Consider the following 12613-nt stretch of genomic DNA (forward strand, 5'->3'; position numbering starts at 1 on the left):
TTCTACCTATGTTCCTTCAGTTTTTTTTTCACTGGTTTTATCTTTGACATGTATCCATGTTGTTTCTTCTATTGATGTGAGTTGTTTAGCACTCCTTGTGCTATCATTTTCAACCCTTTATGTACTTTGTTGACTTTCACCTATTTATTAATATATTATTTTTCCATTGAAAAAAAGTATTGTTCCTCTATTAGAAATACTATTTACAAACGCCAAAAATAATGTTTGCGTGTCAAAAGCATGAATATTATTCACAATGAGTTTTTTCTAGCGTCGCATATGGAATGGGTGATAAAAAAAAAAGTTCCTCCAAATCACTCTGTGTGTCTCGTACTATGCCTAAGGATATTTGGTTCTTGATCATATGAGATGTAAATCATATGTGTTTGCTTCGTATAGCTTCATTTCTTGTATTCATTACATTACTCTTACTAGTGAGAACAAGGATGGACACGGGCATCTACCTAGAGTCACGCGTTCAAGATGAAGTGAGAATGAGGGGTAAAGGTAGGCAAGACCACAACCATGTTGGTAGTGGAGGGGACACGCTAAGTTAGAGAGAGAGGTTCTAGCTTCTCTCTAGAACACGTTGGAAAATTTACACATCTGTGCTATTTTAATTTTTTGTCGGTCAATGAAAATTTAGGGGGAATTTGCCCCTTTAAGCAGTATTTTGAATGCCAGCATGTGAAAGAAAAAAGGTGGTTAGAAAGGGAGAGATTCCGCTAAAAGTGGTGAGCAGAGCTCATAGTCGTTGATAAAAGTGATTGACAAGAATTCTGAAACATCTCAGGGCTTAATTCCTCTCAACAGATAAACAAGAAACAAATCCCTTCAAACAAAATCAGTAGTAGCACCAGGCGTTATATATTGAGTAATTCCAATCTAATTCATTTATCAAAGATAAATAAAGTTACATTCATTTTCATACCGAAAAGATGTGTCCCACTTGCCCAGAGAAAATAAAGAATCAACTAAAATTGGATTTCCTACAAATCTTTACACTCCCTGCAGATGCCTGATTTGCTGCTCGATTACTTCCAAAATTCTTCCGATTTGATTCCCTTGCAATTCTAGAGCCAAACTACACCAATATATGCATATATATAATACAAAGACAAATCAATCACTATGCAGAAGAGTTGTAAAGCAAAATTCTGAAGTGTAAAGTTTTGGAGTGCACACCTGGATTGCTCGTTTGGGAAGAACTGCTGCTTCATATAAACCAAGCAACTCTGCAACCTTCAAAAATAGTTTTGGAGTCCATTTTCTATGTTAGATCTTCAGACAGAAAAGGGTTTTAATTTGGTAAAATAAATGATGGACGTAAATAAAATATTGCAAACTCTATGGTGAACAACTTTGATGGGTGGTCCATGGTGTAGTGCCACTTGAAAATCACAGGAAACTCCAACGACAACTCATGGTATATTGCACTGATGAAGTCATCATCTCACTCGTGAGAACAAGGATGGACACGGGCATCTACCTCCAAGGGGTGGCGTCGTTAATCATTGATGTTTCAAGTGATTTTCAAGTACTGGTTTACCATAGACAACTAAATAAATTGGTCCACCATAGAACCCAGCATAAAATATAGCTCTTTCCAATGAAACTTTCAAACACGGGTATGAGTCCAGTTCGGACAACAAGACTAGCTTCAAGTCCTTATATGCATTCATAACTCCTATGGTATATGAGCATGTTACAAAAAAGTCAGATCACTAGTTCGAATGAGCTGAGTTAAAATGTAAATTATTGAAAAAGATCTCGAGAAAATGCTGCTGAGTCAGCCAGTAAATAGTCAAACAAGCTATTAATTCATATGTTAATAAGTTTATTATGGTAGAAAACAAGTAAACAAATCACTCTGACAACAACAGTACCTCTCTTAAAATCTTTTTATCACCAGTGCCACTAGGTTGATCAAGGTTGGCAACCTCCCACAATGGAAAGTCGAGTAACACCCTTATAACATCCTCGTCCAAGAATGGGAATCTAGCCTAAAGAAAAATACAAACAAAAAAATGATAAGTAACTATGAGATTAACAAATTAAAGATCAATAATGATTCAAGCTATAATTTGAACATTACCTCCTTTCCGTTATCTGCAATACATCTATCATCTCTCCCTAAATTTCTTTTCCAAATTCTTTGCATATCGAGTTTCATTTCCTCGTTTAACCCCAGCCAACTAATTAAGGCATATTATACCATCAGAGTTCATTAAAAGATAATGTACATGTTTCATATCAAGTCATAGTTCATAAATCAGTACTATTAAGTTAACATCAAGATAACTTAATTTGAAATGTTTCTTTCCACATCTTCTAAAACTTAACTGCCTACAGCTAAAGCAAAGATGAAAGAAGAAATTACACTGGCCTATGCATACAACTTGACAATTTTAGAACCCAAGCTAATGTACAAACAAAAGGAAAAGAAAGTTCCATTCAACAAGACATAAAAGAGCAGAATATTATCACTTGTAAGTAGTAAACATCCGTATAATGATAAATTATGATTCGACGTTACCATAGTAATAATACCTTCCTCGTCTAAAACTTGTTCTATGTCTCCCATAACCAGCACACTGTTCATCAGCACCAGAACCAACAAGAAGAATCCTTGCATTGGACTTGTACTTAATCCGTGCATGAGTGTCGTCATTATCATCTGTATCAGACACCCATCCATTACCACCAGAAGCGAGCCATAAAGCTATTCCAATATTAAGGTCCTGAAAAGATATGTGCAAGCCAATCATCAAATAATGTAAAAAGGTGTTCTAGAATATAACTATAGGCTTTTTAGTCTGAAGTTTCAGCAGATCGGGCATTAAACTGAAGATAATTCTAATCAATAATACAATCAAACTTTTTCAGTGCACTATGCAACCTGCTCGAACCGGAGAGGGGTCCGGTTCCCAGTCCAACCGGTCAGTCCGAGTCGGTTGTTAAAACATTGCGTAAAAATACAGAATGATATGTCTTCTTTACTTTCTGACATTTGCAATGGGTAGTTATTCAAATCAACTTACATAATCAGATATGTTCATGCATATGACAGAACTAAAAAAGTAAATTAATGATCCAAAGGATTAATTAACTAGTACCATGTAGGTGTTGGCAGGATTTATGAGTGACATAACATGGCTAGTTTCAAATACCAAGTCTGACAAGTCAGCGTCAATCTCCACGAGCCTCCACCTGAACTTTCAACAGATGACCGTAAGATCCTACCCAAGTAATTAAGAAAGACCAAGAGGGGGTAGTAAGACGGAAAAACGTAAGATCCAACCAAAAGGAAAATAATAGGATGTGTGTGTAAAATTAAAAAACAAAAAAGTAAAATACCAATGTCTAAGTTGCCCTTAAAAAGTTGATTTTAATTAGTTGAGTGAAGGATAGGAATGTAATTACCTATGGAATTAACATTCTTAAATTAATAGTAGAAGTTTTTATCTTTAGTACATTAACAAGTGCCCATGTTAGCATTTCCCAAATTTAGAATTACTCAATAATATGCACTTATTTAAGAGACCTCATTTTCATATATAACAATTTAATATTGTAAAAATAAAAATAAAAACTCAAATTCGAAATTGAATAAAAGGTGTTTTTACCAAGCAGCAACAAATATATATAAAATAAACATGGATTGCATACCTTCTGGAAGGTGCAACTCTCTTTAGCTCTTTCAACCCAGCCTTGGCAGATTTTCTATCCGGAGCTAACTCACCATCAAAGCTTACAGTTAATAGATCGATTTCATCTGTCAATTAAAAAAGGTTAGACATACCGCTCTAAGGTTCCTGAAACATGTAAACTATACAAATTCAACTAATTCTACTTTAATTGATTAAACGCCAAAGAAGGAACTTGTTGCATATAATACTATTACTACATTAACATGATTAAATCCAATGGCTTAAACTTTTGGGAGAGTAAAGTTGATTTGTGACATAATACCAAAGCCTCTATGACCAATTGACCTTGCGATCTAGAAGTCAATCCTTCTTATTCCCACTCTAAATAAATATTTAAGGTTCAACATATGCATTGTCTATGCTTCATAAGGGCTCTTGCATAAGGGGGCATATTAGATATAAATCATTCATGTGCTTTCAAAGTTCTAATATAGTTGATTCATGCATTAACTGTTCAAAATTGTGTAGTATAATCACCATACAAAAGGGTGATTTAAGGTTATTTGAGAGCACTCACAACTGGGATCCAAGCATTGATCCAATAATGCGGCAAGTATCATAGAATCCAGCCCACCAGAAAAAAGAATTGCAACAGGAACAAATTTCTCTTGTCTGATACCAGATATCACTTCCTATGCAATGAAATCCAAAGAGTTCAATCACAATTCATGACAAATATATGTGACATTGACTGGAGGAAAACAAGATCAATTCTACAATAAATACAAATGTTCTTAAAGCCTCTAAAGTAATGTCATCAAGGAACAAAATTTTTGCCTATAAAAGAATTGATGAAGAGTTAGAAGTCAGTGGGTATATGAAGCCCTACAAAACATATAATAGACTTAGAAATCCAAATCCAGATATTAGAATTTCTAAGTATGCCAAACACAAAAGGTTTGCGGAGAGATATAGTAGTTACAATTTGCATGACAGAAATACGTGATTGTTTCATAACTAAGTATTGTGGCAAGACCAACTTGAAACATTTGGTTGAGCTTATACTTGAATAAGCATCATCTCTAGTAAAGGAAATTCTGGAAGTTTTCCAACATTCACCTTTTTGTTTTTAAGAATTTCATGAAACACATTCATTAAAATATTTGTTAGATAAATACTCCCTCCGTTCCTTTTTAAGTGTCGTTTTAGAAGAATTTTTTTGTTCCTATTTAAGTGTCGTTTTATAATTTAATGTTATAATTTGTCATTTATACCCTTATTTTTTCATTAACTCCACCTCAAATTTTTCAATTAGTTATTGAAAAAAGAGAGTTTATGATTGAATTTATTTGGAAAGAGAAAAATAAATAAGGGTATGTTAGGAAAAGTAACTCTAATAATCCACTATCTTGGTTGAAGAGCTTTTTGCTAAAACGACACTTAAAAAGGAACGGAGGGAGTAAAAAATAAGACAGGTTACAACCATGTGAAGATGATAATAAAGATGAAAATAAAATGGTGTTTCATAAGAAAATGCAACTCTAGTCTCTTCCTCTCCACTTGCCATCTTTCCTGCTCAATACCCCATTCTCTTGAATGATAGACATCTGTATCATTCACCTATATGATTTTGCCTTAGATTTTATTTTTATTTTTCATATAAATACAAACGACAGTAGCCATGATGCAACAGTTGAAGTTGCTGTCAAGTGACTAAAAGGTCACAGAGTCACAAATTTGAACCATGGAATCATGAAACTAATAAAGAATTTTATGTAAACTCGAGTCTCGAAATATTTATCACAACTATTTGACATCCCCGAAGTTGAAAATATCTTATCAATATCAGACAAACTGATGACGACACATACCTTTGATGATAGCCAAAAACTATAAGAGGTATACATACAAGATTTGTAATCCGGTTTCAATTAAGTAGCATACCTGATGGATAGTATACAGTGACGTACGCCGTTTCACAGATTCCTTTAAAACATTTAGCAGCATACGAGCTTGCATTGGAATTGCAGTTTGAGTTGAGCCTGCTTAATGAAAGACAAAGATTGTCATAACCTCTGAAAACTTAAAAGCTACAGCATCATTTCCAGATAATGCTAAACGCACTAGAATGTATAGAAAATAAGTGTTTGAATAAATAAATAAATAAATAAATGGAGCATTATGACACTATCACGTGCTAATCACCTGCTTCACGTGAAACTGAGTCTAAAGTAGCTGAATGTACATCTTGTTGCCTCCTCGAAAGCTTAGGATGAGATATGTGCAGGTTTTCAGAGCTTGGTTCGACAGAAATTCTCTCCCACTTGATAAGCTCCTTTAATATTGAGTTTGTATATTCATGTATCTGGACTTCGCCAACTAGAAATCCATTTGAATTTGAAGCATCCACGTGCATACTATATATTCCACATGGTAGCTCTTCCCAATAATTGATATATTCTATTCCATTATGAGCTTCATTTTCTGCAGTAAATTAGTAGCTAGTTAGTGAGGTAGGCTATGCTTGTATATAAATAATAGGAACTTAGGAAGGGAAGGAAGGAGGCTATCAAGTAACGTACGAAAGTATTGATGCCTTAGGGAAGAGAGGTCCCAACCCTCAATAAATATGCATTGAAGTTCTGTAATCAAGGAACTTTCACATTCTTTTATAAGATAGGACACCAAGTTCCCATCAACTAGTAGTGGCTAATCAATGCAAAATTTTGAGGCCAATGAAATTGTTGAGATAAACAACATCAACTAAGGAGGCACTAAATATCCAGAAAACAGTTTTTGTTGTTTTTTCATATCGACATATCCATCAATGTCAAATTGATAACGAGTACAAATTTTCAGTACATTCTGGCTAGCACTATATTAGAATAAATTGCAGGAAGTTGTTTCTACTAAATGGCAATAGGTTCTATTCAGGTCACTCTATTTCACAGAAATTGAACCAAAAAGCAAGACGACAGTAACTGTTCCAAATCCATGTATTACATACCAGAGACCTCCTGAGCTGGAGAAACCGGTGATACAGAAGAAAGAAGAAAAGCTGAATCCTCTTCTGTAGGCCAGTGAACAAGGAGGCTCCTCCTACCAAACGCATCTCGTCCAAACCAAAGTGTCTTTGAACTATCCTATATAGAAAAACAAAGTACCATACTACTACCACTTAAAACCCACAAAGAAACCAAACACATTAATCTATATTTGGACAAACAGAAACTTACCACTTGAAGTTACCTGCCAATAGACGATAGCCCATGGTCCCTTAATCGTAGAAAGAACATCTGTAACAGAACTTTTCCCACATTCAACACAGTAACCAGTCACACAAGAACCACAGGAGCAACAATTTCCGAGCGTCTGCATAAGAAATTCGCCATCATTGCAATCACTAGCAAGTTCAAGTCCTCCAAAAATCTCACCTAAACAGCAAAACAAAAACAAAAATCAAAATCTACAACATCTTGTTGCAAACCATTCACACAAATCCAGCAACAACAAAACAAAGCAACAAAATCTAAAATCTGAGATAGTATCAAAAGTACCGTTATAAACTAGAATGTTTCGAGAAGCATCCACTAAAGGCTGAACAAGCGGAACAGTTCCCCTAAGCTGCAAAGTTGAACCAATAAAATGAAGTTCACCGTTACTTTCATCATTCCCAGAACATAACAACGTTTCATCGTGTTCTATGAAGGATGAGATTTGGTTTTCACTGTGTTGCAGAGTAACTTTCTTCACACCCAAGCTATCAGGACCTCTTCTCCGCAGAGCTGCTTTCAGATCATCTACAGAGAACTGCAACTGCACCAAAATCATCAAATCAAAATAATTAAAATTAATAAACTGTTGTAACTAACTGGTTTGAATTTTTGAGAAATTTGAAGTGTTGGTGGAGAAGAATTAGGGTTCTTACATTTTCGGTGTGGCTATGTGAGCGAGTTGAATTGAAAGATGAGATGTTGATGCGAATGCCTGAGACGGTCAAAGCGATTCCACACATTTTTCTATCGGTTTGTTTCTGAGGTTCCGTTGCAGCGGCGGTGAACGTGGTTTTGGTAGGGTTTTTGACGACTGAGTTAGCTTCATGCTTATATGGCTACTTCTGAATATAATACGGTAACATAATTCTCGAATCAAGCAGCTTCCATAGCATAGTGGTAGTGCGTTCGCTTCGTAAGCGAAAGGTCGCGAGTTCGATCCTCGCTGGGAGCTTGCTATTTTGCGTTCTTTTTTTATTCTCCATTATTTCGATCTGTGAAAGTCTAGTATTAAAGTACTGTCAAAACAAAAGTTTATTCTTACATCTGCCATATTTAATGTATTTACTTTTTGTCTTACTATATAATCAAATAAAGAAGTTGGTGATGGTGAAATAAAGAGATTAAAGTAATGTTAGAATTTTGTGTGACTTCAAAAAAAATTAAAAAGTTTGTTAAATTGAAATAACTCAAAAGAGATTAAAGTATGAGAGTGACACAAAAGATTTATTTTAATTCATCATTCAATTTGGTAGTTTTAAAAAAAATTTACTGTGTTATATAAAGTATAGATATTATTTTATATCAAAAGAGATTAAAGTATGAGAGTGACAAAAAGGTTTATTTTAAGGAAATATCTCAATCAATCTCTTAATATTTTTAGGCACATGATGAAATTCTAATTTTGTTTTTTTATTTTGGAGATGCACATCTGGAAGTAATTTTTTTTTTGTCAAAATTTGTTTCTTTCCAGAGTCTTATCTAAAGAAGCATTAAAAATATAGTGAATGTTGGAAAAAATTTAAATTAATTCAGTCTTGGTAATGTTTTGGAGGTATATCTACGAAACGTGTTAAAAATCCAATGTTCCGTATATGTACCTACAGAATATTCTGTTATATATCAACAACAATTCACTCCAAAACTTCATTTTTTAACATCAAAATATAATACATCAAAGTAGTGTAATGTAAAGGCAATGGTATATAGTACACAAAAATAATTCTTCGTATAAATCATCCAAATAGTGTCAAACATAAACAAAATAAAGTACATCAATCTAATAAAAATACAAACATCAAAATAATCATCACCATCACTACTGTGTGTGTCGGACAACATCTTCATCCTCTTCTATGCCTCTCGCGCCACCTATGCGTCCACCGCGTCGTTTGTCGAATACTTTGCCTCTACCGTCAAGTGTCCCACTCGTCCTGACACGATGTCTACGGTACAAAAATGTCTCATCTGCCACCCTTATGATATCATTTAGTATACCCATATGATCAGACTCCTCAGGAAAGAAACCAGCGTCAATGCCTGCTCGCACCATCTCAAGTATCTCACGACAGCGAGGAAGAACATCATGTGTGGTCCAAATGAATCCTAATTTTGTTTTTGGTCCCTACAAAATTATTATACAAGTAATTTTAGTCTCTACAGTTAAACCAATGTGTATTTTTTAATATTTATTTTGCAGACATGTTTAGACCTTTTTAAAAAATTTCTTGAAAAAAAAGAATTCAAACTTGATTTTTAATTCGAAATTTTCATTACTTTTATCATTATCTTTTTAAATTTAAAAAAATCATATTTAATTCTTCTCATTTTAAAAAATTCTAATATTTGATAAATAAATATTTTATAGTATTTTAAATATGTATGGAAAAAATTATTCAAAAATTAAAGGATAATAAAACAGTTTTTAAATTTTTAGAAAATAGTAGGGACTAAAAATACATGTATAAAAAAAATTTGGAGACTAAAATATATCATTTTTTAATAAGAACTAAAAATAAAATTTGAGATACTTTTAATTATCAAAAAATATTTAACCCTAAAAATAATACATAAATTTAATATATATATATATATATATATATATATATATATATATATATATATATATATATATATATCAAATTTTTATCTAAAAAAATATAAATATTAGAGTTTTAATTTTAATATATATTTAATTAAAAATACAAATGCTGAATTATTTAGTTACACTAGACGATTACCCCGTGCGGTGCACGAATATATTTTATTAAATTAGTATTGATAGTTGTTATAGTAACATAAAAATAATTTAAAATAGTGATATTTAATGGTTTTTATATTGGGTGTATTTTTTATAAAATAAATTGACAATAATTTTTCAATTTTAATTTTTGAAAAAAAATAAATATATTTTTAACATAATTAAGAAGAAGAAATTAAAAGTATAAAATAGTATAATTTATAGAGTAAAATAGTGGGATTGTACATAAGAATAAGAATGACTAAGAAATCAAGTATAACATAGAGAAAGTGGATATTTTTAGCTATTTAAAAATATGAGTTTAGTAATTAGGTTTTTTCTTTATTTTATTATTATCTGATTAACAAACAAGTATCAAAAAGAGAAAAAAAATTGTGAGAGTGGTTCTTAAAAATTATAGGAGTGGAGAAGTTATAATATTTTTATTTTTATTTAATTAAATAATATATTAAAATAAATTAATATTGACAATTATTAAATTGTTTGAAATAAAAATAAATCAATATTGATAATGACTAAATTAACCTTAATTTTGGCTCCAAAGTTTACTAACTTAACTTAACAACTTTAATTAATAATAAGATATTTTTTAATCTATTATAACTAAAAAATATCAAATGAAATAATTTAAATATTTCAAATATTAAAATAAATATAAGTTAAAATAAATGAAAAATATAAATATTTGTTTTGTTTATTGGAGGAGTGTTTAATGAAAAACCGGCATGGAAAGAGGGAGTGATAAACTAGAACCTAAGCCCGGTTCTATACAATTCGGGTATAAATATTTACGACTGTATCTTAGCCCTTGCACAAAAACTTACAAATCCTACTCTCTCTAGTCTCTAATCAGCCCGCATTCATCTTTAATCTCTTCATCAATTCAACACAAGTAGGTACATTCTTCTCTACTATTCCCAATTATTCTACAATTTCGATTTTGAATATTAACTTAGTATTTCTAAAATAAATGTTGTTGTTTTGTAGATATGGCATCCTCTAATGTTACCTCAACCCTAACCACTCAGCAAATTGGCAATGCTTTTGTGGAGCAGTATTACACTATTCTCCCCCACGACCAAGATCAGCTTCACCGATTTTACTACGACTCCAGTATCGTGACTCGCCCTCAAGAAAACGGTACCATGAAAACCGTCACTACCATAGCAGTAAGTTCTATTTCTTTTATTGCTTTTTCAGTAATCACTATGGTTTATAACATTATTGTCTCACTTCAATGATATTTATTCTTATGCAGGAAATACGGAGAAACATAAAATCTCTCAATTACACAAATTTAGGGGTAGAGATTCTGACGGTTGATTCTCAGCCTGCATGTAATAATGGGATAATGGTTGTTGTGACCGGCTTCTTGACTGGAACTTACAATGTTAAAATCAAGATTAGACGCAAGTTTGCTCAGTCTTTTTTCCTAGCTCCACAGCACAAGGGTTTCTATGTTTCAAATGATGTTTTTAGATATGTTGATGAATAAAAATCAACTTCAGAAAGTTTAGAATTGCTTGGAGGATTCTTCCGTTTAATTTTATTGTTTTTATATTCCTCTTATAAGAGTATTTTTGGGCTTTTAAATTTTGATTTTGATTTTGATTGTTAGTTATAGAGCTTGTATATTTTCACCATAGTCTCTTGAAAGTTGCACATTGCAGCGTTATTTGTTTCTTTTTTTAAGAAGCGTTTATTTGTTTTTAGGTTAATCACACTATATTTTATTTTTTAGAGGTTAACTACAATATCAAAAAACTTGGACCTACTTATATTATTTGGAGCTTTGTTAAACTAAACACAAAATATCACCACATTACCAAACATGAACAAAAAATTAGAAAGATCTGCACCAATCGAAATTCTCCCACCATGCATCAGTATAATTTTGCGGTTGTCCGATGCTACAGGTTTTTTTTTTATAAATATTAATAAATACGTAGATATTTATTGATTTATTTTATAAGCAATTAATATGAAAACTTTTAATTAATATAAAAACTTCTGATTTATTTATAAATAGTGATAAAATAGCTATTTGAACTTTTTATTTGTATATTTTAAAAAAAAAAATAGGTGAAAAGGACTAGAAAAACCATCAAAACAAAGACCTTGTCAAAATCATTTTTTTACAAACAAGGATCTCTAGGCCACATTCATAGACATGCCTGGCGAGCACAGGAGAGAAAAAACTTCATGGCTAATTAAGAAACTTCAGGGTTAGTATGCTAAGCGAAGATGAGCGGTGCGCCTATTGAATTAGTGTGGCTAGAGATAGTTGCAGGGTGAGTAGGCATTGCTCAACAGAGAAAAAGTATGTGCACTGTGCAAGGATGAACGGTACGCGTAGCGAGCCTACCTTTCTTAAACCTACAATTATAAGGTCCATTTCGAGTCTAAGGAATTCAGTGGATTCAACGAGTACAGAAAGGTAGTAGGTTCACTTTGGTCTCAATAGGAGAATAGGAGTGGGGGATTAAAGGCGGGAGCTCTACTTGAAAGATCGCTGCAGATGGCACTCAAAGTTTCTCTTCTCGGGATTACTTGTACAACTATGACGTTGATGAATAAGCATAGTTAAAAATCTCTTTCTCTTTATTGTGGGAGATAGATGTAGTCATTATATTTTCATGCTTAATTACGATCATTGCATTTTAAATAATTCTACTTAAACATTAATATTGATGACTTCTCATTCTTAATAGTTATTTTGGATTAGCTACCTAAAATATAGTTTCATGGTACGACTTGACATATGAAAGGTGTTCGTCATTACTATATCTAAGTCTCCACCTATCGGGTCTTAATGCTTATTTTGGGTTAGAATATAAAGTAGGAAAACAATCTAGAAGGGGTAAATAGAAAAAAATGCTTTTATTAAATTCCGACTAATTTTCCAAAAATAAAATATCAGTGGTTTTTCA

The 12613-nt window shown here is 32.3% G+C and overlaps 1 protein-coding gene, 1 non-coding gene and 1 pseudogene across 3 annotated transcripts; 2 read left to right on the top strand and 1 right to left on the bottom strand.

Moving 5' to 3' along the window:
* Window positions 1-833: 833 nt before the first annotated feature.
* Window positions 834-7771, bottom strand: LOC131602491 (uncharacterized). 2 transcript variants are annotated; one of them, XM_058874618.1, is made up of 14 exons: window positions 7579-7771; window positions 7208-7460; window positions 6900-7084; window positions 6658-6793; window positions 5856-6134; window positions 5595-5692; window positions 4228-4342; window positions 3670-3775; window positions 3117-3210; window positions 2551-2741; window positions 2096-2195; window positions 1887-2003; window positions 1186-1242; window positions 834-1084 (listed from the first exon to the last, which is right to left on the bottom strand). In XM_058874618.1, the coding sequence occupies exons 1-14, from the start codon at window positions 7663-7665 to the stop codon at window positions 971-973; spliced, it is 1932 nt and encodes a 643-aa protein (XP_058730601.1). In that variant the 5' UTR covers window positions 7666-7771; the 3' UTR covers window positions 834-970. The 2 variants fall into 2 exon arrangements, with proteins under 2 accessions (XP_058730601.1, XP_058730600.1); XM_058874617.1 differs by having other exon boundaries at window positions 7208-7466; window positions 7579-7759.
* Window positions 7772-7805: 34 nt separating this feature from the next.
* On the top strand, window positions 7806-7877 carry TRNAT-CGU (transfer RNA threonine (anticodon CGU)). The gene has a single exon. It is a non-coding gene; the product is annotated as a tRNA-Thr (tRNA).
* Window positions 7878-10672: 2795 nt separating this feature from the next.
* Window positions 10673-11301, top strand: LOC131605441 (nuclear transport factor 2-like; annotated as a pseudogene).
* Window positions 11302-12613: the final 1312 nt, after the last annotated feature.

Source organism: Vicia villosa, linkage group LG5 (genome assembly GCF_029867415.1).
Source record: "Vicia villosa cultivar HV-30 ecotype Madison, WI linkage group LG5, Vvil1.0, whole genome shotgun sequence".
Lineage (NCBI taxonomy): Eukaryota > Viridiplantae > Streptophyta > Magnoliopsida > Fabales > Fabaceae > Vicia > Vicia villosa.